The sequence below is a fragment of the Epinephelus lanceolatus genome, chromosome 3, assembly GCF_041903045.1.
Source record: "Epinephelus lanceolatus isolate andai-2023 chromosome 3, ASM4190304v1, whole genome shotgun sequence".
Taxonomy (NCBI): Eukaryota; Metazoa; Chordata; class Actinopteri; order Perciformes; family Serranidae; genus Epinephelus; species Epinephelus lanceolatus.
Window position 1 is genome coordinate 13,288,560 of NC_135736.1, and position 27,740 is coordinate 13,316,299.

The following is a 27,740-nucleotide window of genomic DNA, read 5'->3' on the forward strand; positions in this document are numbered from 1 at the left end:
TGTGTGTGTGGCATACTGTGTTGACTGGTAAATTAAAGGGGAACTACGCCCATTTTTTTAAAATTCATTCAAGTAATTTATATGATCTAAAACAGTCCAAAAACATAAGTAAACATTTACAACTCTCCCAAATCCACACACTAGAGAAACTATGGAAAAGCATATTGTAATTAATTTAGGTGGTGTTCCCCTTTAACATGTGTGTATCATCACATTATGCTGCATCCCTCCTTTTGTCCTACAGTGAGGCAGATATGGCAAAGACTGGGTTCCACGTACTTATGCAGGGGGCAATGGGCGAGCGGCTCTGCTGGTAGCCTTTAGCACAGCGGTTGCACGTGATACCAGTCACGCCGTCTTTACAGGGACATTGGCCTGTGGTTTGGTTACAGGTTTTGCCAGCAGCGCCCACGGGATGGCAATCACATGCTGTGAGGGAACAGAGGAAGAAAGAGAGGCACAGTGAGTGGTCACAGGCGCACACACACAAATGTGGGGAGATACAAACATATACTATCTACAGAGAGTGCAGGTGGGTACACAGCAGTGGAGGCAACAATAATAGAGTGGTGAGAGACAGGTGGAGGCGTGCACAGAAAGACAGGACTTACCACAGCGCTCGTTTTGAAGTGAGTGTGGCATCATGACTAAAAGAGCAACACATCCTCTAAGACATTTCTTGACATTTTGCTAATTAGCTAATCAGCATGTAACCATCACGTCTACCTCAATCAAAAGCAGCCAAGAGACAGTATATAGCATGATCCTCAATCACAATGTATCTGTGTGAATGTGGCTGTTTGGCTTTGGTTCCAGTGTGTGACTGCAGCTGTATGTGTGAGGTAAAGAGAAAGGGTTGTGCATGTTTACCAAATGATAAAATAATGGCGGGTAATCCTAATTGCCTGTTTCTGATTAATGCCGGGCTTTGAACACCAGCCCAAAGCGTCTGTCACACTTCCTCCCAAACTGGGGGGTCTATCGAACACACATGCTTCAGGAATGTAATCATTTTCCAATTCCTTTCCCCCCCAGACCCAAGCCCTTAATTCATTTCACAGCCAAACCCCTGTCAAGTTTGAAATCGGTGTTGAGTAATAGTTGTCTGAGAGTTGTTTCTTTTCATCTATTTCTGGATATGTATAGTAGTGGCTCTGGTGAGGAGAGGTGGCTGAATTAATAGTCTGTACAGTAAATCCTGACAGTCTAATCCAGACCAGAGCAGTCTTGATAATCTATCAACATTCCCACCTCTTTACTCGAAAAACCTACAAAGCCTAAAACGCTGTTTGTCACCAAACTCTCACCACTATATTCCTCATCCCATGAGTGATATATTTTCTGTTTATTTCCTATGGAAAACCAGCAATGCCGACGCTCAGCCTCAGGGCTGGGCCGGCTCCGCTCGTCGTCTGCCCCTCCCTAAAGATTTTTTTTCTGCGTTGTGTCACTTGTCACTCTGAGCAGCCTTCAAAGGCGTAGCTGAATTATGTACTTTGAGGTTTGTGGGGGTATTTAGTGGTTTTGGCTGTTTTGTTTTTAACCGCACAGAGTGAATCAGCCCACGGTACAGTATTACAGCTTCAAAACAATCTGTTCATTTCGGCTCATTGCATTAACATCAGTGTTTAATATGTAGAAATGTCAAAAATGTCAAAACATTTTTATTAATAGCAAAGCTCATGTGCATAGTGAAAACTGCAGGTTTCTGCTGTGAGTTGTGTGTTAAATAAGTGTGGTCTGACAGCAGGAGCACATGTTATTTGATTGTTTCTGTTTGAATTTTATGCTTAAAAACTCTCAGTGATAATGAAATGTGTTTTTTATCTTCACTTTGACCTGGAGCGTTGATACGGTTGTTATTCATCCAGGCTGTATGAGAGACATGCTCTCTGGGAGATCCACATGACAGCGGGCCTCAGGAAAAACACTGCTGTAAAGCGGTAATGTAACACCGATTCTGTACTCTTTATGATTGACCTCGGACTCTTGGAAACAACATAATTGTTATTCCCTGAGATATTTTGACAAGTGAAGTGCTACAAGACAACTCTATTCTATGGGTGAAGGCCATAATTTTGGGTTTCTAGCAGGCCACCTCCTCTCTGTCACACACTCTCTCCCTCACTTTTATCTCTATTGCCTGTTTCCTGTGATTCAGCTTCTGTTGCTGCTCTTATCTCTCCTCGGTGTGTGTGTGAGTACTTGTGCTGTTCACCCTTCTTATCAGGTTTAGAAAAGCCTCCTTAAAAGTGTGTGTATCTATTAGTACCTTTATCAGACCAATCTGTCACTGCTTTCATTGCTTAGTTGTGTCTAGCTCAGTGGGAGGAACAGCACACACACACACACACACACACACATGCACGCACGCACGCACACGCACACACACACACACACACACACACACACACACACACACACACACAGCCTCAGGAAGCCCAGTAATCTAGTGTGGAGGCCGGTGCAGCACGTCTTCAGGCCTGTAAATTTAGGAGCATGTCAGAGGAGTTTGAGGCGCAGGAGGGCAAAGTGCGTTTTTGTTTGGAGCTTCAGAGAGCTCAGGTTATATTTTTAAGAGCGTCTTCCTGGTAACCACAGCTCAGAGCCTCAAGCCTGCCAGTAAATCAAGGTGCACAGCACATGGTCTACAGGTGGGGAAACACTCTGCCTCCCTCTACTCCTCCTCCTCCTCCACATTTGGTCTTTGAAGGGCTGACTGACTCCCTGAGCCGATGTCCGCTCGCATGACAAAGTGCCTGACTCTCTGGCTGGATGACCCACCTGTTGGCTAAAAGGACTGGAAGTGTGAGTGAGAGTTTCTGGTTTAAGTGTGTGTCCACTTAACGGTTAAGTGGCAGTGTGCTCTGCTTCATGGCTACCACAGATGGCTCAGGGAGATACGGAGACAAGAGGTCCTCTCTGTCTCAACCCGTGAGGAGGACTGACAGAAGCTTATGATAAGAAGTGTAGGTGTGTGTACATAAGGGAACTTTTCCCTCACAACACAGAGCTGAATCTAAGGGATTAGCAAAGTATGACTGTCATGTTTCTAGATGAAGACAGAATTCCTAAAAGAAGCTCTTGGCGCCGGGAGTTGCATATAAATGAATGAAAAATGTTCTTGGTTAATGGGGAGAGCGGAGGCTTTTTCAAAGGCAGGCAGTCGGGCCGGAGTCTGAGATTGCACAATGTGAGAATTTTGAACTCTGCCAATCGTTTACCATAAAGCTGGTGTTTGAAGTCTGAACTCCCCCCTCATTTGGTTTGTGCACTCTGTGCCAATAAGAATAATTTGTTGGCCCTGGAGTGAAGCCAAGCTACCCGAGTCTGTGTTCTATTATAATTACGTTTATGCTCCTCCGCAAGCATCTTTGGAGAGGATAAAGAGATAGCATTATTGGGTTGTTTGCGCTATACATAAACAGCAGTCTAAATGACGTGTTTATCTAATAGAGGGCGTGTCTCGCTTGTTGTGTTGTTTGGTGTTTTATTGATCAGAATAACAGGTTGCAATGGCCCAGAACAGTCATGCTTTTAGCCACAGAGCCAGCCTAAGATGTTGGACGTGAGCTTATATTTGCAGACCACGTTTGATGCACAACACTGCACATGTGTGTTGTTCTAATTGAAAACACGCAGATATCACGCACACCCCGATGGAAATCCAAAGCTAAAAGTGAAGTCATGAAAAACAATATTTTTCAAATCCAAAGCAGAAAACATTTTATATGTGGTCAATAAAAAAACCCTACTGTGTCAATGGAAGACATATGCTGAGGAGAGGAAAGTAGGTTTCTTAGCATGTTATTCTGATTGAAACAGACCATCCCTCAATCAAAGCCTAATTTCCCTCTTTATGCAAAATATGTTCCTCATCATCCCACTGACCGATGCAATTATATGACGGTTGATGTTCGGATTCGAACGTGAAAGCCTGAATTCAATCCATCAGTCACAGAACCGTCGCCAACCTGCTCAAGCTTGATTTTATTACGTTTCGATGGCCCTCTGAGGAGGACTAATCAAGAGCAGGGCTCATTACTTGGCATAGACCTCTCATGTAGTTATCACTGTCGTTCAGTATGCTGAGGACCAGCGTCAGGATGGGCTCTTAAGGAAATCACTGGTAAAATTTTAAAACAGAGTTATGATAGGCTTTTTGGGTGACATATAGGGATAACAGCTGGGCCTAAGACCAAACCTAAGGGGGTTGGGGGCAGGAGTGTAGCACCAAACTCTAGGCCCTCCACCCCTCCTCCCCTGTTCCATGTCTCTCTAATGCACCTTTTGAATTTTTTTACAAAGTCAGTTTGCTTTCTTTCCCTTTACTTTCTTCCTTTCTTTTTTGGAAACCCAATTGCCGTTTTTTTGGGGAAAGACCTGACAGTGTATGTTGGTGCTCCAGCAGCATAAGCAGTGACTTGACATTTCAGTAGCTGTGTCTAGAGATAAACCCTGGTGCCGGGGCAGATTAAACCATTTTGTGCCTTTAAGGGGTGAGAGGGGCCTCAGAGAGCGTCCACTATTAATATTCAGTCTTTCAACTGATTTATTCAGCTAATCTTAATTTAGTTATGGCACTAGTACTTACTTAGAAATAAAAAATTACATAGAAAACCAAACTTTTCATTCCAGGCTTTTCAAGGGCCCTGGGTCATCAGTCCCATGTTTCCCCCCTACTATGATGCCCCCTGGGTGATTCCCCCCCCCCCCGGGTGATATGCACTACTTGTCAAGCTATTTAAGATAATAGAATGCCTAAAAATCTGTACATCATTTGGGAAATAACATAATAGATGCCTACAGAAAAAAAAATGATCCTGTAGAGCCTACACCCTGTTATGTATCTAATTTCTCTCCAACTATCATTTCAAAACCATAACACAACAAATCTTGCGGATGACAAATTTTTACTCCTGCCACCAGGAAAGTTAGTAATGTTACTATTTTCTTATTACATAACATTTGGTGTAAACAGTGTTACTAATCTTGAAACCTATTTTTGTCATACTATGCTGGAGTAGAATTCATAGAATGAATGTTTAGCTGACAAATCTGCTACATTTGAATTAGGACTGGACATTCATTCATTCATTCATTTGTTTTCATTCATTTATTCATGATACTAGACTAGATATTGTGTTAAGATTTTGAATACTGTAGTATCGTGCAATCTTATCCTGGTTTTAAAAGCTGCATTACTGTAAAGTGATGTAATTTTCTGAACTGAACAGACTGTTCTAGCTTATCTGTTTTTTGCCTTTACACACTTGGCTGCTTGGATTGCAAATCAAAGGCCTTCACAATGCCAAGTGAACGTGGTCCTTAATACTCTGAAATGAATATTAGTTCAACAGAATAACAATTACTCAATTAGATTTCTTTAGGGAACAGCACAGACTCAGGGCTTTTGAGAAAACATTCTGGGCTGGAGCCCCAGAAACCACCCTTATGCTCCGCCCCTGAATAACACGCAGCTGATTAAACTCTGCATAGAGCCATCACTGCAGAGTGACATTTGTTATCTCAGTTATATGTCAGCAGTGTTGAAAGACCACCCAGAGTGCTGCATCTCATGGTCTTCTTAAATCTCACTATCACCTTTTTAAGTCCATGCGTTTCTTTGTCAAATACGCTCAGTTAAAGATACAAACAAGAGCTGCTTGAAACGTATGCTGTGTTTACTTTACACTCTTGCTCAATGAGGGGTGAAGTTATAAATTTCGCCGTGTAAATGTAGCCACCGGGCACAGCTCGCTCCGCAGTGGGTAGGCCGCTGCTCTCTTTTACTCGTAATGGCCTCCTATGGAAATGAGCTGCTTTCGGGGAGGATTGTATTACGCATATAAAAGCAAAACTCTTGTGCTCCTCGACCTGCCCCGCGCTCCTTACAGTGCCCATTCTCTTCCAAAAAGCCACACAGCAAAAAAGGCTCTCTCTCCCTCTCTTTGAGTTCAATAAATAACCAAACCTCTTAATTGCTGTCACTTCAGTGCAGCCCTCACACTGCTTGAGGAGCGGACAGAAATTAGTTCTGTGGTTTGAGTTTCATTGAATTATCTTGAGTTATGATGTGGTAAACCTGAGAGAACTTGGCAGGGCAAGACTTGACAGCACACATAGGTGTTTGACGTAAGGAAAAAGCTGTGTGTGGTAACTTTAGGTTTATTAACAGAGAGCGAGAGAGAGGGCATGTAATACAGTGACATACATCTTTAAAGTCTTCATCTGTAACTTTCCAAATATAGTTTGCGAAAATGTTTTAATTGGCAAAGGAAACAGTTCGTGCTTCGTATCATTTGTCAGCTTGGGGTAATTACCACAGATCCTTTATTGTAAGTCTGTTTTGATGTAAATGAAGACCTCAGTAGAACTTGGACAGTGTTTGCTTATAATTACACAGAGCTGGGAGAGGTGGGACGTGCATAAACTCTGGCAAATTTCATGGATTAAATTGAACAAAACCGTTTGGATAAGCTGACAATTTTATAAATGATGATGAAATGTGTTTAGATTTGAGCTCGGTGAGAGGCCGGCAGCAGAGAACGTGAAGGAGGCAGGAGTGAGTTTCTAGTGCGGGTGAGATGATTTAGTATTTACTAATTTGGAGACTCTGATGTAATGAGTGTATGACATGACTGCACTCCTGCTACGAGCCTATGGGACTCTCATTATCTTATAACAATAATGTTATTATAGATGTTGTGAAATTCCACTAAAGGTGCATGAAACCGTAACAAAGCACACTGATGCTGTATTTTTGGGCTATAAGTTAGTGAAGTCAGTGAAACTGTGCATGATGTTGAGTCATGATAATGACATTAATGATGATCAGAGCAGTAATTACAATACCATTTAACCTGCTGATTATTTTGTCAGTTGATCAATATATATTTTGCTCTTTAAAATGTCAGAAAATTGTGAAAATTGGCCACTGCAATGCTCTCAGAGTGCAAGGAGCAGTCTTCAAAACTGTCCAATAAAAAAAAAAAAAGATATTCATAGGGTAACAGGAAAAGCAGCAAATCTTAACATTTGAGAAGCTGGGAGTGGAGAACGTTTGGAATTCTTACTTGAAAATTACAGAAAGAAATGTGGATTACTTATCAAAATTGTTGCCGATTTACTAATTTAAAAATAATAAAAAAGGCTGTAGCCTTTTGAGAGTTGAGAAAAACAAGTGACTCTGAAAGAAAGTTGATAGAGATATTTCAGAAATACACACATGTTGCATGTATACATCACATTAACAGCAGGTTTCCCTCAGCGAGAGTGAAAGCAGGGGCAGAGGATATGAGAAAACCAGCTTGACAGAATCCATGCATGGAGGACAGATGAAGATGAAGGAGGCAGAGTTCCCATCAGGCTCCACATCAGTAGCACTAGTTATCAAAAAACCTTACACAGACATAACATACAGAGCCAGCCTCACATATCCAAGTGCGCATGTTCTATACATGATCAGTTCACTCCAGATGCCAGAGGTCCATATCAGGTGCATTTTTCACAGTTTTTGACTCACTGTTTTCACCTCATGACTCATTTATCCAAAGTTTCCTAACATAAAGTTAGTCATCGTCGTCTTATGAGAGCAGATTTCCACATCAGTGGGAACTGATTTCTCTTTCTGCAGGCAGGCTGTTTTCTAGTTACGGCTACAACAAAACCATTCATGAATTTGTTCTCCTCTGATGACCCAAATGTTGCCTGCTTACTTCCAAGATCTCGCATTTCAGTGGCTAGCAAACTGAAAAACTCACCAGTGTAAGCAATAAAACAGTAATGAAAAGCAGCCTGGAATCATCGGAAATATGTTGGATCCATTGTGTGTTTACTGATTGAAAATGCCAAGGTCTCCATCATCTTCAGTGTGTAAGGCATTAGAGAAAATTGTGGTGTAATGATATATAATACGGTCAATTGCTAATTCAAATATGATTTGACGATGTAACAGAACAGGATTAAAACATTTGCTGTGTTTTGGTACAGATCTTCCAAATAGCACAAGTTGTTATGCTCTGTATATTTTGTCTGCAAGTAAACAGATTTAACAATTCTTTACTCTGTGAAGAAATGCACTGCAGGACCTCGAGTCCTCTAACTTCAAACCTCCAAGAAAGTGAGTTATGGGACGCTGAAAGAATCAAGTCTCAGACACACGAGAAGGGATGTAAAGACATCAACAAAAAGGAGGTTAAATCTCCAAAATTAACCAGCCTGGTAGACACAGCGGAGGATAGGGGTTAATGATACACAGCGTCCCATCGTGATGAATGTGTGTTTGCATTCCTGCTCGACAGGAGAATGGGCCCAAAGCCACGGAAGGTGTTAATGTCAGTTTAGGAATATCGCTCATGAGCGGCTGGAGGGGCTGAATAAAATGGATGCATTTGTCAGGAAGCTTTGTTCTGAATTTGTGCTCATGCAGGGAATAAAACATGCTCAATGTGGTCGCTGGATGTGAGGAATTTGATGAGACTGAATGCAACATGTGTGACGTTCTTCTGTGCTAGTTTAATGAAAGTTTTGTCACAGCTGCATGAAGTGTGCCATCGTAGCAAATGCACTTTCTCCAAAGGGAAAAGGTGAAACTTACGGAACGACAGATTTTTTTTTATCAGTTAAATCAGCTGTATTAGTCTGTCATGATCTTCAAACATCATTGTCTTGTCTGAACATCAGCTTATTTTGCTGTGTTTTACTCTGCAGACATGCCTTCTGTCAAACTGACTGATTGGTCAGTTTATTTATTTACTCCCTGGTGAATGATGTGAGAAAACTCGGGCTTAAACTGTCAGCAGGCGGCTAATATTTCCTCTTTGGAAGTGAGCGCTCTGAAAAACCTCAAACAGGTATGCATGTATTTCTGTGCATGGGTGTATCTCTATGGAGCGGCTCGGAGGTGTCTCTAGGCTTGTTTGCACAGGGATTCAGCTCCTGTTATCTTTCCCTGCAGCTATAGAAGAGGTGAGAAAATATACCCTCTCTCTTTTCAATCACCCTCTCCCCTCCTCCTCCTCCTCCCTTTCTTTGACCCTTATTAGCTACGGTGAGGGCTGATGGCAGGCGATTCATCCAGCACTGAGTAGTGAGCACACCTGTGTGGGGGTGTGTTCCTCTTGTCCTCCTCTCTTCCTCTGCTCCTCACCCTCCCTCCCTCCCTCCCATCTTTCACTCTCTTGCCACCCCTCTGAACCTGAGTTTTGCTTTGTCTCCCTCCTTTTATTTTCTCTCCGTGCTGCACCAATGTTCCTGGGTTCTCATTCGTCTTTGACCTACACTGAGGATCACTTCACACCTCGGCTCTGTTTGTTTTGCTTGTCCTGTCATCCCCTCGCCCCCTCCCCCCTTCTCCCCCCTCCCCGAATGAAGCCAAATAACTCAACTGTCGATGAGGGAACACCCAGCCCGACCCGCCCCATACCACCACGACCTCCACAATCCCAACAGACCCCCAACTCATCTCCGCTGACAGAGGGAGATGAGGGCGAGACAGGCTCAGGAATGAAAAGACTGCTGGCTCCCCCCACTTCCTGTAATTCATCTACAACTGTTTCCTATCAGACCAAAATAATCTAAGTAGTGGCTGGTATGAAGTCTGTATATGTTGGTATGTGTGTCTTGGTAAACATTTTGATGAAATTTCAATATTTCAGAACTTTTTTTTTTTTTTCAAATTCAATCAGATATTTGTTTTTTGTCTTCAACATGTTCTTTAAAATCTCTCCCTGACCACAGAAGAAAAATGAAAACAGAGAGAAAACACTGTACCTTTGCAGGCTTTCCTGTGTGAGATCGGTTTGGACAGGTCCCTGTAGTAGCCCTCCTTGCAGTAGTGGCAGTGGCGTCCAGCTGTGTTGTGGCGACAGTTGAGGCAGACTCCTCCGCTCTTCCTTCCCGACAGCTTGTACAGCTCCATGTTGAAGCGACACCTTCGGGCGTGAAGGTTACAGTTACATGCTGTGGAGGAAATGGAAAAAGGATGCAAAACAGGTTAAATTAGCACAAAACAAACAGGTTGCAGCCAAATTGGTTCCAGTTATTGACAACAAACTAATTTGATAGTTGGTAAATGATGACCGTGTCAGAGTCGGGGGAGGGGGGAGGCAATTATGTTTCATATTGTCCTTATTCTAATGGTAAATTATTCTTATTAATACTGACTTGTTGACATGAATATAAATGATTGCCTAAATCCAAGTAATAATGTGATAATGTGTGATGTCCTGACAGGCAAAACAATGACCTTGGTAGTGGAAATAAATCCATTCACTATCATGCTTACACCTTTTTGAGAATATTCGTAGTCAGTTTAAGTCATAATGGTATTAATTTCAGTTATTAACTAATAATTTAGCATGACTAAGAACTAGTTTTGCTATGGTTTTGCTGTCTGCCGCGAGCGGGTATGATCTCCTGGGAAAATGAAGGCTTGATTTATGGCACAAAGGAAGGGCAGATAGAACTTCTGTTTTCCCCCCACGGCTATTCCCAGTTACCAAACAGTGTCATTAGGCTTGTTCGAGTTGTCCTGTGCCTGGCCTGGAAAGTAGACAAGATCCGGCAGCACTAGCGGGGAGCAGTGAAAAAAGTTGCAATCAGGTCAGACAGTTGCAAGCAGCTTTCAAAGAATCTACAGAAAGTCAATATATGATTACATCCTGTTAGATCTATCTGTAGGCTACCTGTAGTTTGCAAACCACATTATAACCTTTATCATTATTAACCACACAAGATGTTTGTTAACAGATTAAACTTTCATTGAACAGCATGAGACTAACAGCCTACAATCTAGTATTAAATATAATAATCAGACAGAAAATTAGGATTTCCACAATTTGTGGTGTTTGTGGTCAAAACTGAGAGCCAATCAGGTCTTTGATCACATGATAACCAGGCGTGTCCCATCATGCCCAGGGTCTTGCAGTCAGTTGAGAGCAGCTGCAGTGTCTGGCTTTAAAAACTGCAGCCTCCTCAATCCAGCAAGGTTGTTGTTGGCCACATGTGCATGACGTCATGAGCAAGTCCGTATCAAGTTGGACACAACTTTTAGCAGCATGCATTGTGAGGCGATCACCGGTGATCGATTCCACGCAGGCCTGGCTCATCTCGAACGAGCCTACTGTGAGTTCTTTGCAGTTATTGTCTCTAGTAACAAAGTTACTGTGGTAGCTGCTAGGCTCTGAGGAAAACGGAAAGCGATCCAGGTGTCTTTACAACAGCAGGCCAACAAACTTCAAAACACTGGGGGTAGAATTTGAAAAGATGTCTGTTTCCACTTTAAACTATTGATATTAATATACATTTTTAATGGACATCTGCTGGCCAATCAGAAATGAGTATTCTCTGTGGCCATGTCTCTAGGATCCAAGACTGAAACCTGACACATACTAAAAGAAGGTTAGAGAGTTCTCAGATAATGAGGTCAAACACTGCGTCCTTTTTCTACCTCTCTCCAGTTGTCTTACTCTTTCTCTTACTCAAATACTCTACTAATCACTCCCTTTTTCCCTTCTCTAGCTCTTTCTCTCAAGGTCCTCGCCTGCTCTCAAGAGTCCAAACTGTACTGAACAGAAGTGAAGGCCTGGCATTACCATTCCTCCATTCCCTGCAAATCCCTGTGAGCATGTGCGAGACCCCTCGCTGCCGCTTGTTTACTGATGAGTACAGTTTCCAGCGCTGAGTTTAATTAGCCGGCTGATGTTTATTCATGATTCTCTGGCAGCCTGAGTGAGGCAGACATGCCCAGCTTCATTAAGGCCAGCCGGCCGAGACACCAGTCCTCCACCACCACCACAGACGCATTCATGCATTATTAACAGCAACGCTTCTGATACAGTTTGGGGCTCTACTGTGCATTAGTACATACTGTACTGTATGTGTGTGTACGTAGGGAAATTGGGGGTTATTTGGGTCCAACTGGGGTCCCCTGGTTGGTTTATCTGCCCGTGCTTTTCTGTGCTACTTCTTCACAGGGCTCCTCTCATCATCTCCTCATCATAATGGAGGAGCTCTCACTTCCCTGAACATCGCTCAACCTGACTTCTCACTGGCGTGTTTGTGTATCTACTGGTACTTGCTACATAGTGAGGACTGGAACACATTTTTAACCAACACAGTGAGGACATTTTGGAAACTGAGGATATTTGGCCAGTTTTCACTCCTTTAAAGGCCTGTTTGAGGGTTAAGACTTGTCTGTAAGGTTCAGGTTAATGTTTGGCCTTTAGTTGTGATGTTTGAGGTTTGGGTAAGGTGCTAGGGAATGCATGTCAGTGAGGGTCCTCACAATGATAGAAGTACAAGGATGTGAGTGAGTGTGTGTGTGTGTGTGTGTGTGTGTGTGTGAGTGCGTTTGTGTGTTAAGAGTGTGAGTTTTTTTCTGGATGTGTGTGTGTCTGTTTGGGACTCCTGAGACTTCTTCTCTCAGCTCCAAGGACCTAATTACAATATCTTTTCTAAAATACACATACAGTACGCACACAGACACGCACACACACATTAGCAGCTCCGTGCCTTATCAGTAGTGACTTGGCTTTCTGTCTTTCCTGCAGGACAGCGGGGGTTTAATTAATGATACGTCTCTGCTTGTCTGTCTTAAGCCTCAGTATATAATGACTGCAATGCAAAAAAAAAAAACCCAAGACTTTTAATGCCACGAGACCACAAGATAATATTTCCATTATTTTTTCTGGGAAAATAAGATCAGAGAGAAATCCCTGATAGACTCAGATTTAAACAATCACATCAACTCCCATGTCCTGTAAACTCACCTGACTTAACCCAGTCTCCAAAAAAACTGTTGGCATTGCATTTCTGTAAACCACGGATATGTTACATTTTCACATCATTATGTAGCGGATACACTGAAACTTTACATTTCAACAATGCTGTGGTTAACAACTCAGTAAGTTTAGGCACAAAAACTACTTGGTTATGGTTAGGATAAGATCATGTTTGGCCTTAAAATACCCCATTTGTGGGGCACAATCCTGCAGGAAACAGAGGTGTCACGGTAAAAAAACAACTGTTTTCCATGCCACTATCAGCAGTGAAAAAAATAGTGACAGGTCACTTCAAAACGGCTAAAAGCCACTGGAAACACAGTGGTCTGCAGCTTGGCAAGCATCTCGTCTGGGTGACATGCCATCCACAATCCCCTCCACCTCCTGACAACAAAGTCGGCTCATAAACTAGCTAACTTTAGAAACCTTGATATGATGTTTAAAATGTGTAACGTACAAAATGTGTTCTTGGTTTGCAGAAACATACAGTGCCATCGTTTCTTCTGGCGTCTGAGCTGCCTGACTGGATTTATACCTATCCTTTCCTCAAAGTGACACAGGTCTGATGTTTCCATTGTTGTCTTAAGCTAGATTTACACCTGTTCATGACTCATATTGTTAGCCTTTCAGACAGCAGAGCTTTCCTTCCTGGCTCCACTGGAAAACCCCTGAAGCCCACTGATATCCCCAACCTGACATTGTGTGTCTGAGATATAAAAGAAGTTAAGGAATAAGCATGTCTGAAATTTTCATTCAGTCATGACATTTTGTGACTAACTGGACGTTTATTTTAAGAGATCAATTGATAACACAGTGGATTTTCTTCTTCTGTGTTTAGACAGCTCTGAAATGATCTGTGTCACTGAGCCGGCTGTCAATCCAGCTTGTAAATGCCAAAGGGCAGGTTCAGTCTCTCTGTGATTCTGGGCCACACTTAGTGAAAGCTATCCCCGGCTCGCCTGCAGGTAACAGGGATCACTGCCAGTGGAGGACCTCAGACCTGCAAACACATCTCTGTTACACTACAAAGATTGTTTCACACCTTCCTTAAATGAAGACAGGGGGAATTCTAGCCTACCGGACGACACTGCCCTGGTGAGAATAATGCCGTTGTCCTGGGAGGCATGTAGGATATTGAAGAAGAGACAGCATACAAGCTGAATGTAAAGGTGTGGGGCAGAAGGCCACATTGTGTCTGATGGTATCATGCTTCATGAGGTATTATGTCAGATAATGGGGACGAGTGAGAAGCACTTTATCTTAACTCACCGACACTGGGTGTGATGTAAGCTTGTTCGCACAATACTCCTTACACACTGAAAAAATGTATGCTATTGTTGGCACAATTCCAAATGTTTCACGAGCACAGACTGTTTAAAAAATGACATCATTACAGTCGTATCCAAATTAAAGCACATTTAATTAAAAAACAATTGAAGATTTGTAAGCCAATATGCAATTTGTCTGGCGTGAGCTTATCAGTTTTCCTTTGGCGTTCTTAAACAACCGCCTGTCATTCAGACTTCTGAGTGTTGTCCATTCATGTGGAGTTCACTGTTTCCTTTCATAATTCCTTATCTGGCAAACAATCACCTTGTGTTTAAAGATAACATTATGCTGTCAGTCATGATCACATATCCCTGTGACACCGGACACTCGGCTCTCAAACTTTTAATTCAACAAGACTCTCTTTGCTATGGCTATTTATTCATTGTGATGTAATCTAATAATAAAATGAATCAGCACTCACACAGTAAGTGCTCCATTCAGTGATTATCGTAAATCAGATAACTATCAAATGTTTATAGTTTTAAAGTGGTCTTTATTTCCATCACATTACCTCATGTTTTGCACCATGCTGATTCTTGCGTGTGTTATGATGTAAATTGTTGAATTTTAAATACCAAGGTTGACTTAAATTTCACAGCTCACACAAGACCCGGTTGGGTTTGCCGTCAACCACAAACACATTCCTATCTACTTAAGTAGGGATGTCAGTTTGTTGTGTTGTGGAAACACCTTTGCCAAACCAAAAAAATGAAAGCATATTTGATAAATCCACTCTTGGCAGGAAATCTGTGAGTTTGACTTTTCAGATAAAACAATCACATCCTCTCTGTCACCATAAAAAGCTCAATACAGTGTTAGAGACTTTATTAAAATTCCAGCAGCAGCAGCAGCAGCAGCAGCAGACTTTTTTTTTTCTCTTTGAGTTAAAGCAAAATTAAACTGGACCTAAGTGACATAAAACATGTCTGTCACAAGCAACAGTGAGATCATTGCTGGTCCCCTCCAAAGGCTAAAAAGGGAGATAAAAATAGAGCAGAGTATTTAGTTAAAACTTGTCCATCACTTCTAAAATTACAGAGAACAAAATATGATGCTTTTTTTAAACCTATTCAGCAAAAAGTGCACAACAGTGTAGAGGTCTCATGACTAGAAGTGCAGATGCATGTTTCCTCTGAATCATTTTCCTTAATGATACCAAGACAGATTCAGAATGAACACCTCACTGCTAACCGCTGCTGAAATACCTGCCATCGCATTTCAGCAGGACCGCTGTGATAACAGTGCACAATAATGGTAAAGAGGACCATTGCTGCCGACACACACACATACACACGCACAACATTCCTCACGCTTACTCTTTACAACCAGCAGGATTCAGGTTTTCTGCCCTTCAGAGGAGACACAAAAGCTGAGCCAAAGTTTATTTCAGCCAAGCAATCAGCTCACACACCTTCACAGCAAACAAAAGCTACTGCTTCCATTCACACACAACACACACATGCCGAGTGCACCAGGTGCACATTGAAGACAAGTCTGCACCCAGCTTCCTGTGATTCAACATTTCATCTATGTGTTAATATGAGAACAATAAATGGTATTGTGTAATAATGAACTATAAGACAGAAAAAGCATATACAAGAGAAAAAAAGAGACATTTTGTTTGTTTAAACATAAAACCTCTGATAATTTTTGGTTGTTTAAGACATATTAAATGACAATTTGAAAAGCTTTGTAAATTATAATGTGTTGAAATTCTATTGTTGATAACCAATGCTAATAAAGACTACATTCTTCTTTTAGGACATCTTAAAATGTTTGGTCTGTTTTCAATCACGCTAACTGCTTCAGGCTGGATTAGCGAGTCAGTGGGCGGCTGTAACCGCCCCCCAGGTGAGCAGTAAAAAGAAGTGTGAACTGACACCTTTAAAACAAGAGTAATTGAATTAGCTGGATGAAGCTAATCTTACTCAAAGCTTTTCAACACCTCCTGTAACGTGCACCCGACTATCTGAAATGACAAAAAGCTGCATTCGGATCTCGCAGCTGTTTCAACCTCTTCCTGCAGAATTTGACAGGAAACTGATTTGTTTATCAGGTGTTGCTGTTTCCCGCACTTCCTAGGAAACATGGGGGCCTCAGAGCGGCGTCTGAGTGTGTTTCTGGATAAGTTGGCTAATTAGTTTCTTTGAGTGGTTCCCAGCGTCTATCAACTGACCTCAGTTGTGTAGCAGCACAGAGGCCGCCTTCCCTCGGCTAATTAGAGGGAAAACTCAAGCAGCAGAGCTGGAGGTTGAGGTTAAGCTCTTCGTACTTACGACAAGCCTGGAAATTGAGGGATGTCGGTCACAGCCTCGATTTGTTCTTAAGAGACACTCCAGTAACTGATCTCTGCCACTTTCACTCTAAATCCACAGGCTGGATTTGTTGTAGCTGCTGGCTGCTCACTACCCCAAAGGTACAATTGAGGATAAACTTTAAAAAGAGACGGCTCATTGTATATCTAAACATCCAAACTGAGACACTTCTGTCATTGACATTCTTGTCTGATAGAAATTCCCCATCATTTTGGAGGTCGCGGGGGTAACAGACCCTGACAAACATTTCTCCTCCATTTTTCCACAGCTTTCAGGAGATGTCAGCCTCCCCCGCTGCCGTCACCTCCACCGCTCACCCAAACAGGACAGGAAAACCAAAACCCAACACCACCGCCTGCGAGCAGGGGACCGGCAGGAGCTCTGCTACTCTGCTTTTAAACAAACACCAGGCGGAGTCCACACATGCACAGTTTGCTTTTAATCCTATGGGCGCCCCCCAAAAGTAATTAGATTAACTTCTAAAACCCCCTCAAGAGAAAATGGAAAAATATTGGGTGTCCTCTGAGAGAGAGAAAGTTTAATGTAGTATATCTTCACTGTGACTTATTTTGGAAAATGTTTTCATAAACCGTGCCCCCAAAATATCTGGAACAGCTTGATACCCCCCTTCTGTATGGTGCATTAAATTAAATCATGGCAGTCTGTAAAGCATACCTCTTTTTATCCCCTCACACACACACACAAACACACACACACACACTATAGTACCAAGCTGGATCCACAGCACTTGTGTGAGACGCCCTCTGGCCCTCTAACCTGCAGCCTGCTCTCTGTCTCTACGTCTGTCTCACTGTCTGTCTCTCTGGGGATCGATGGGGAAACATAACACGCATGCCGGGAAAGTTTGGGAGGTTTGCTGCCTGACGTGGCCAAACATCAGATGTGTGTTGAACACTGATCCCCATGTGCATCCAGTTCATAGATCCAGTGTGTGAGCAACTAATATGTATGTGTGTGATCATGTGACTCACACAGGAACAATATGTTTGAAGACAATTCAAGGAAATGTTTGGTTGTAATCACTTTTTGTTTGTTTTCACAGATCAGACAAGTTCACTGCTGTCTTTGCAAACATTCATTAAATAAAAAGGCATAAATCTGCCTGAAATGTTTGTAAAGCAACGTAGATGTGAAGGAATTTGAAAGTATTTCTTGCCAGAGATCCTTTTACTTAAGTAGGAGCACTACTCTGTAAGTATGGTCCATCACAAGTAAAGGCACATGAGCAGAGCTTGAAGTGGGCTGGTACTCACAAAAATACAGTCCCAGCACTTTTACGTTTTACTCTCTGGTGCACCTTGACTTTTTTTTTAGCACACCTGCACTTCTCACTAGCTGCCGGTACTGTTTTCTGCCCCCTCCACATAAAGATCTCTGGGCCAGGGGTAGGCAACACAATGCCCTTGAACACCTTGTCAGAGTCTTGGGAGAGTAGGGCTGATCTTGCCTTCGCTATACTAGGAAAATAATTTTGGCGATAAAGAGAGCTAGCGTGGACATGGCGAAGTTTGTGGCAAATACCAGCTCAACTCACTCCCAAGACATTGAATACCGTCCCTCTTTCAGTGGATTTTGCAATCAGACACAGAAGCACAGAGGTGTGAGTCACACCTGACATTCATAGTTTGTGGCGCTGCAAGCAACTATCATATTTAAAAAGTCCGTATAAGGTGGGTGGGGGGCGAGATTGAGGGTCAAACAAACTTCGGACTTCCACCCAGGAGGCCGCTGTTTGTTTATCGCGTGAAACCAAAAGTCTATGGAGTTATTTAAATAACAACATAGTGTGCTAGTATGTGGGTTCCGTTCTGAAAAGGTGGCCTTTTGCTGCGTGTCCCCTCTTTCCCAAGGTTCCCTTCTATCTAGCTGTCCTATCAATACACTTACATTAAGCTGAACCATGATGTTTTTTTTGCTAAACCTAAGCATGTGCTTTCCTTGCCTAGTTCTAAGAAAATAAACCTAAAAACAAAGTGATTTACCTACATTGTGAGTTTATTTTGAAAACGACTGTATGCATGTAATGAGCAGAAACTGTATACATTTTATATTAAACAGTAAGTGTATTTTGAAAAGACACAGTGCATTAACAAGCATAAATTGGCATGCTGTCCCTGAACATCCAAAACTGACACTGGAGAGTTACTAGTGCATCATATTTTGACGTGTAGGTCCACTGACAAAGCTGTAGTATGTGACAAGTTGGGAGAAGAATGTGTTGAAAATACATGTGACTTTGCCTAATTTTCAAAATAAGGTGTTTACAAAGGGTATACACAAAATACATAAATGGAAATAAAATGAAGTGGATTATGTTCACAAGAAGTATAAAATGTTTAACCTGTGTTCCTCAAAAATAAGAATAAAAACCCTCTAATTTGAGAGAAAAATGTCTTTATTCTTTAACTAGATGTCCACCCCACCCATATTTTTTACTTTTTTATTTTTCATTCAAGCACCGTATGTAAGTATTATACGCAAAATTTGCTCAAAGTATTAAAAGTATTCAATGCAGAAAAAATGGCCTCTGTGAGTGTTACACTGTTATATTTTATATCTTCAAATGATTAGTAACTAAGTAAGCAGTATTTTACTGTTGTAGTTGGTTGAGGTGGAGCTAATGCTTAACTATTTTACACATTGTTGTGTAGTTTAATCTATAACAGTGCATCATTCTTAAATTCTGGTTTCATGCTTGCCATGGATACAAATATATCTGCTTGTGTTTTTTACATTGCACAAGGATGAATGGTGGTAAATGAGCTCAATAATAATAGCTTATAATAATGCATTTTTATAATGCCTTTCAGAGGCAGACAAAAACAAACAACACAAGAACAGAAAATACCTCAGATATTTACATAACTATGCTGACTGTAAACAGCAGAAGAATGTAACAGTAAACAGAGAGACAACATTTCAACAATTGGCACAAAGTGACAGAAAACAACAGTGATATTTTCCTTTAATGTCTGGAATTTCTTCTTGAGCGCAGACATCACAAACAATCATTTTGTGGCCGGATTAATTCGGTGTTGATATTCTCTCGGGGAGAAGTGATTTAAAAACAGATCTCGGTGACAGGTGAGTGCAGCGCCTCTTGTTAGACTGATGTGGGACCACACCATTGAAGAGGCTGTGATCCACAGACGATGGAATTTCATTATGAAGAAACGATCGCACGTCGCTGATAATGACTGTTTCTCCCAAAACAACTGGAGAATTTGACTTTTTTTTAAAGCCGCCATAATAAGTGTTGAACCAAAACACAGAGTGATGTGAAATTAAAGAAATATTTATGTTCACTCAATAACCACTGTATATTTTGCTCTACGTTACATATCAACTAATAAATCTGTTTCATGGCAATTGTTTATTTAGTCTCGTATGAATCAGAACAATACTGCTTTTTATCATGTGTTTGTTGACCCAGACGCTGGCTTGATAAAGGCGGGAATTTCCAATTAAAATAAGAGCTATTGGGAGAATTGAGATGATAGATGGAGTGCTCATCTCAGTGTTTTGTGTCTGATGTTCTCTTAAGATGCAATTATGGCTTTATATAAATGCCATTTACCATTACAATTAATCCTTTTAAACGAGCAAAGCATTTGTCTTTCATTAGCTGTTGCCACAATATGCGCTGAACTGCCGTAAATTATCTTCACACAGACACAGACAGAAATCTGTGCTCTTTTTTCCTTTGATATGCAATCAGCTCCACCTTATAAAAAGCTGCTAAGTGGCATGTTTTCACCACACATCTCTTATATTTAATCTGAAGAAAAACAGGACTCTAACGCACAAATCAAACTGGCAACAGAGGACAAAAAAACTTTTCAAGTTTTACAAGCTTTCGCAAGATCCATAAACTTCTGGAAATCGGGATAAATAGATAAACAAGCTCCTCTGTGACAAATACAAACCACTGCTTTTTATCACAGCAATAAAAACAAATATACATGTGTTGAAATCCACTGACATTTTTAAAAGCTCAATCGCCTTCCACAACGCTTTCAGATTTCTTCAGCAACAATTTGAAAACAAATTTATTTCCATCCCTTCATCTCTGCTGAAAGACTGTGCGGCATATTGTGCAAAGAGTGAAAGTTTCGGAAAAATTCAGAGTGCAAACAAAAAATAGTGGGAGAGAGAGATTATTCCAGTGTCATGGAGGATGAACGAAGTGTGCGGGGAGTTTAAGGTCAGCACTGGTCAGTGTATATTGGGGAGCACCCTGGGAATGCCATAAAAACTACGGGGTGATGGAGCGAGGGTGAGTGGGAAGAGGGAAGGGAGAGGAGGATGAGGCGCCCGCTGCAGAGATTATATCAGGCTAATTTAATTCCTTTATTGCAGCCAATTAGCCGCAGCACTTTAACCCCCTGTGAGCCCTCAAGCACTCTTCACTCGGTCTCTAATGACCCCCAACTAAACTCTGGATCTCAGCAGCTCCCAAAGAAGGCCATGTTTCACAGCGGCTGTATTTTTAATAAGCAGTTTGCCTCGCAGACACTGTACCAAGGATGAGAGGGAGAGTGAGGAAAATGTAAAGAGAGAGAGACGAGGAAAGTTGGGAAAAGAAAGATGAGGTGGACAGAGAAAGGGAGAGAGATGAGCTGGCTGCTTGTTAAACCCAACGTCTGACTCGGAGGAGACTTGGCTAATTGAGACCAAGTCACACAGAATATTCATCAGTCCTGCAGGGTTATCAAAGGCACATTAAATATGCGGTGAGGACTGATTTCCAGTGGACAGACTCCACTCCCCGTCAAGAAGCCTTTACACGCTTGTCTGACCTTTTTTTTCGTATCAGTCAAGCTGTTTATCTATTTCTCCTGTCTTTATTTCATAATTCAACACTCCCATGTTTTCTCATATTTGGTCAAATTATGCAATTCCCGGTGCAGGCGGAGTCTACGGTGCATGTTCTGTCAGCGGGTGATAAAATGTAGTCTGGTTATCCGACCAACGCAATTAAAGAGCTGTGAGAACCGCCTCGCTTCAGTGCAAGCAGGGATCCCTCATGAAGCTATTAGCAGTGGAGCGAAGGTTAATGTTAAGCAACGGATTTACAGTAGACTGCAGAGTAAACACCAACAGAGTGGGGCCCAACTCTGAATCTATACAACTCCTTCTACAGCACAAGTATTCAAGATATATGAAGTCTGAATGTACAAAGTATCATGAAGCTGGATATCTTTTGTATAAAGTATATAAATATTTCAAATATTTCTAATAAACTCTCATACTGGCATTAATCAAATGAGCAGGGCTGCAGTTATGTTTCATTAATTATTGCTATTATTATGTCCACTTTCATTTCTTTCTCTTTTTTAATTACATCTTTTTTTTTTACCATCTATCTCTGAATATTAGTTAACACAGCAACTTTGCAGGACACATTTAAAAAGATACTCTAATAGCCACTGTCTTCATTAAAAAAACAACAAACAAACAAAAAACACAACACTTTTTACAGTTACTGCGCTGCTGCTCATTTACTGATGCAGCAACTGAAAGGACACACTGTGTTTAGAGCGTCTTCCAGTACTGATGCAGGACACTCAAACCCTGTATGTGCATTGGTAAAGGCATCATTTTTCTCTGTGTTTTGCCTTTCAATACACATACAAGCTGGCGTTTTGAAACCACAAAATAAAAAGATTGGATTGGAAAAAATGGTCTCATATTTTGGTGTTAATGGGGGTGAATTTAACCTTTTGAAAAAAGAAAATCTACTGTAGAATTATATTTGAACTCTAAACTTGCTTGTATTTGGTTATATCTTTCTTTTTCTGCTCAAAAAATGCGAGAACGTCATTTGGCGGCAGCATAAAGCTAGCTGAAGTTGTTTATCTACTGTAAATACAAAGTACATTTACTGAAGTAGTGTACTTAAATACAATTTTGAGGCACTTGTAGTTTACTTAAGTGTTTCCATTTTCTGCTACTTTATACTTCTACTCCACTACATCTCAGAGAGAAATATTGAGCTTTTTACCTCATTACATTTAATTGATATCTTTCCTTACCACCTTTCATATTCAGATTATTAATACAAAATATTATTCAACTAATAAATTAAAGCACCTAGCAGTACATAAACTTTTTAAAATGAGCCTCACCTTTACCTGTGACATTACACTGAAGTGCACATTAATGCATCAAAAAATATAATCCAATAATATGATATTTATTATTTTGATAGCATAATGAATACTTTAATTTTTGGGACCTTCAGTATATTTCGATTGTAATATTTTCATAATTCTGAATGCAGGACTTTTACTTGTAACAGAGTGTGTCTACATGGTGCTGCTTTTACTAAGTGGAATATCCGAGTACGTCATTCACCGCCGGGAGAAAACAAGATGCCTGCATTTTCCTGCTGGCCTACTGGCTTGCAGACTTTAACAAACAAATTGAAATGCACAAAACTGTACGGCTTTCTCACTCTTAAAACAGCTATATTTTGCACATTTGTTACATTACAGTATTTTTAAATTCATATTCATATTTTATCATAAATTTTCTATTCTATATTTATGTTCTTGACTGTTGCGGCACTTCATCATTTTTCTTTTATTCTCTCTTAATATGTTTATTGTATGCACCAAACACCAAGGCCAGTCCCTCAGAAGTCAAAACCTACTTGGTAATAAATCCTATTCTGATTCTGGATTCACTATTGTGATCGTAAATCCTTTGACACATTAACACCATCTCAGATGTACATTAACATTCACGAGCACACGGCCTTACAATCTGCAGCAGCCTCCAGCAGCAGGCCAGCCTGCTCCATGCTGAGCTAAATGGCCCATATATTCACTCTCTGTCTTCATGTGGGGGCTAATAAGGCCTTTCCTTTTTCAAGAGTCTAACTAGCCACACAGAGGCATAACAACAAAGAAAGGCCTAATGGCCTCCAATTTCCCGCATTAGTGCCCATTTAATGGCTGACCTGCCCTCTCGTTAGGCGGCGCAGCATGGGAGCACTTCTCAGCCTTAGTGCGTGAGCACACACATACACATACATATACACACACACACACTCCTTCAGCCCTCCACAGCCACACTGCCTTGGGCCCCTGCAACACTTCCACCCCACGCTGAGACCGCATAATAGGCAAGTTTGTAAAAGGGCTGGCCTGTGATCAGTGGTGCATCCATTTGCTGAGTAATCAAGGGTCTTTTGTCTGAGTGGTGTGTGTGAAGCAGTTTGTGTGTGTGTGTGAGAAGGTGTGTGTGCGTGTGTGTATGTGAAAGTGTGTGCACCTGCATGAGAGAGAGAGTAAGAGAGAGAGAGAGGGAGGGAGATTCTCCCTGCCCATCTGTCTTTATTTGTGCGCCCATCGCTCTCAGAGTGTGTGTCTCCATGTGAGTGTTTGCGTGAGTAATTCCAAGATAAAGTGGCGCTGCCTGGAAAAGATCTCCTCCAATTCATGTCTATGGGAAAACACCAGCTGACATACAGTGCAGGAATAAAGGGAACCCGGCTAGAGCCACGGAGGGGTTGACGAGAGTGCGTTGTGCATATGTCAGCTATGCCATAAAAATGCCATGGGTGGAGGATGACATTGGCAGGTCCTATTCAGGGCTATAGCAGTGAAAGGCCCTTTAGGATGAAAAAAGATTCCTTAGGCCTGTCAGGTCCCCATAGCGCCCCGCTGAACAATACCCACTAAGAGCAGCTGTCTTAATAGCGTGAGGGACTGACAGCTTTAGGAGCGATGTGATGCTCAGAGCAGTATCCGTGCAAACTTTAGCCCGAACAACGCTCCGCTGTGTGATAACATAATGCAATCTAACAGGATAGTTTACTGTTTGCCAGGTCGTGAATGCGTCCTGTACATTTCTATTAGACATAAGTCTCTTAGGAACTTGAGCTGACAGTGTTGGCAGAGCTGCATCACCTCAATGTTCAGGAACCTCGTGTGTGAACGGATGCAGTGGCACGATGGCAAAAGATCCTTCATGAGCGTGATGATGATTGGAACTAAGTGGATTTACAGTTCCCTTAGCAGAAAGACCAAAAATCTCTGCTCTCATTCTGGAGAGTTCAGTTTTTATTGAACGGCTATGAGTGGGAACGGTGTGTAAATGTATTGTGTTTGACTGATGGAGCAATGTTTCCTTTTCAAAGTAAAGGTGGATTACTGAAACAAGTGGCTGACGTTTCTTTCTGCCATCAGTGTCTGATCTGATAATCACAGTGTGAACTTTCTGAGGCTCCGCCCCCTCCAGCATTAGCTGTGAATCAATTGTGCAATGGTTTGCAACCGCAGCGCAGCTCCTCGCCATCGACCTGGCTGTCAGAGCCAAGTATAATAAGGTCTTTGCTCTCTATTGTTTTACATCCAGCCATTACCTAACCCTGTCTCCTCCGCCTTGAGCCTCACACATCCATAAACACTGCTCGGGCTTTCACGGAGGGTACGCACATCGGAAACACGCGAGACAGATCTCCAAATCTTCCCTAAACAAGGGCTCTCCTTGCTCATGTCAAGCATCTCCTCCAGTCTATTTACTCTGTGAGTTTGGTTTCTATGGGACCAGCAGATCCATAGTGTTTTGAGTTCACATAACTCCTGGCAGGTCGTCTTGTGCGTTGCTGGCCCCAAGGCTGACAGGGATGGGCCAGCACTGTCAGTGCGAGACAATGAGACAGAGCTTACACTCACGCTCCTCCATAACTGTGATTCATACTAATCCCACAGCCTCTGCAATTAAGGCAATCACTCCGCTCTGACAATGTTAACTAAAGATTTTAAACCCGGCGTATTATAGCAGAATGCAGTCAGCCAACACTGATTGGCGGGCCGTGAGCTGAGAAAATAAACAGTGTTTGAAGATTAGATGATCAGAAGATTAGATGAGTTAATTTGGCCCTTCAGGCAGTAAAAAGGCAGGGAGCGTTTCCTCCTTATGTGAAGACACTGGATATTTTCATCAAACATCGTAATGGCTCATCTTTTTCTCTCTTCCTTGTTTTTTTTAAACACATTTAACAGAATGTGAAGAGGAGCCCTGTGGGAGAAGGCGCTCCCTACCTTGCTTTGGAAAGTTTTTTTTTTTTTTTCCCATATTGAACTGACTCAGCCTTGAGGATAAGCAGATGAGTCTTGGATTAGGGATGAGATCGGAATGCTCTCTTGGAATTCTCTCCGCTGGGTAAACGTTTATGGTTTCCACTCCCTAATAAAACGCACTTTGCATAAGCCGATCTGGACACATTCTTCTCGGAAGTGTCAGAAATATGATGGAAATTATTGATACAGGTAGATTTCTGGGAATTTCTCCCTTTTCAGCTCCATCTTTTGTTGAGACTGAGAGTTCATTCTTGACCTTGGAAACAGCAGTCGACCAAAATATCACTAAAAGGTCCATTAGTACCCATTTTCCATCAAATTAACTCTGGTTATTCAACTCTGATTCTTGGAGCCTTGTGAGCAAACCAGCTGTTGTTTCCACAAGTTTTGAGTGGAACCATTGTAATCAAGGACATGGCATAAACAAAGGGTGTTGCACAGTGCGAAACAGAAGTAAACAATAGTGGCACAATCGCAGATCACATTGATTACCCGTGAACTTTTGTTCTGTTACTGCAGATATTTGTTTTTATCAAAAAAATAAGCATAGACCAACTAATGAGACCACTGCATGTTCTTTTTTGTCTGATGATTTCTCATTTGACTCCATTGTTGCCTCTCCATCCTCTCTTTCCAATCTGTAGAATACACACCTACTTATGTTGTCTCAGTTTGCACGTCTGGGTAAAAAAACCCTGCAGTTTTTTTCGTTTATAATTGGTCAAAATGCTCTGAATGGATCAAAACTGGGGGCAGGAACCAGAACAGAACCCATTTTATGTTGGTGGAAAAGGGGTAAAGCAGCCGTTCCAGAGCTGTCAATCTCATCATGATCTTCCTCTGTAGACGGAGCTGCCTTGATATTCAAATTTCTATATTATCTGAGCATTTTAATGACCTCACATTCGCGTTGGCTTACAAAACTTTAACAATTTAATGCTCATTCATCCATCCAGTAACGAAAATCATGTGAACTCACTACAACAGCTACTGAGTGGACTTAGAGGGTAGACTGTTTTGTCAACTTCACTGTATGTGTCCAAAGTTCTTCTCCAAGTTCACTAACTTCCACATTAAAAAAGTGCATGATTCAAAACACTGAAGTTTTTTTTTTTTTTTAAAAAGTAATCTCTGTCATTAGTCCTAACAGTTCTCTATACAGTGGACCCAAAGACGTTGCTTTCAGGGGGACGCAGGAGACAAAACCACTCTCTATATTTAGAACGTACATTTTGCCCCCCAGTAAAAACATAAAGTAGCAGAGGACTTTTATTTTGACAAAATTACAGATATTCACACATAAATTGATGCAGAAAAGTCTCAAATTGGTGCATAAAAATTCACCAAAATGCAGAAAACTAAGTTTCTGATGCTCCAAACCCCTCGTTACATACAGTACAGGCCAAAAGTTTGGACACACCTTCTCATTCAATGCGTTTTCTTTATTTTCATGACTATTTACATTGTAGATTCTCACTGAAGGCATCAAAACTATGAATGAACACGTGGAGTTATGTACTTAACAAAAAAAGGTGAAATAACTGAAAACATGTTTTATATTCTACTTTCTTCAAAATAGCCACCCTTTGCTCTGATTACTGCTTTGCACACTCTTGGCATTCTCTCCATGAGCTTCAAGAGGTAGTCACCTGAAATGGTTTCCACTTCACAGGTGTGCCTTATCAGGGTTAATTAGTGGAATTTCTTGCTTTATCAATGGGGTTGGGACCATCAGTTGTGTTGTGCAGAAGTCAGGTTAATACACAGCCGACAGTCCTATTGGACAAATGTTAAAATTCATATTATGGCAAGAACCAATCAGCTAACTAAAGAAAAACCAGTGGCCATCATTACTTTAAGAAATGAAGGTCAGTCAGTCCGGAAAATTGCAAAAACTTTAAATGTGTCCCTAAGTGGAGTCGCAAAAACCATCAAGCGCTACAACGAAACTGGCACACATGAGGACCGACCCAGGAAAGGAAGACCAAGAGTCACCTCTGCTTCTGAGGATAAGTTCATCCGAGTCACCAGCCTCAGAAATCACAAGTTAACAGCAGCTCAGATCAGAGACCAGATGAATGCCACACAGAGTTCTAGCAGCAGACCCATCTCTAGAACAACTGTTAAGAGGAGACTGCGCGAATCAGGCCTTCATGGTCAAATAGCTGCTAGGAAACCACTGCTAAGGAGAGGCAACA

At 41.6% G+C, this 27,740-nt stretch overlaps 1 protein-coding gene across 1 annotated transcript in view; it reads right to left on the reverse strand.

Moving 5' to 3' along the window:
- The window catches only part of ntn1a (netrin 1a), a 77,420-nt gene that overhangs the window by 22,379 nt on the left and 27,301 nt on the right, over positions 1–27,740 (reverse strand). The window contains exons 3-4 of the mRNA XM_033624928.2: positions 9,775–9,963; positions 280–429 (exon numbers count right to left, since the gene is read on the reverse strand). Coding sequence (XP_033480819.1) covers positions 280–429; positions 9,775–9,963 — 339 coding nt within the window. The remainder of the gene's footprint in view (positions 1–279; positions 430–9,774; positions 9,964–27,740) is intronic.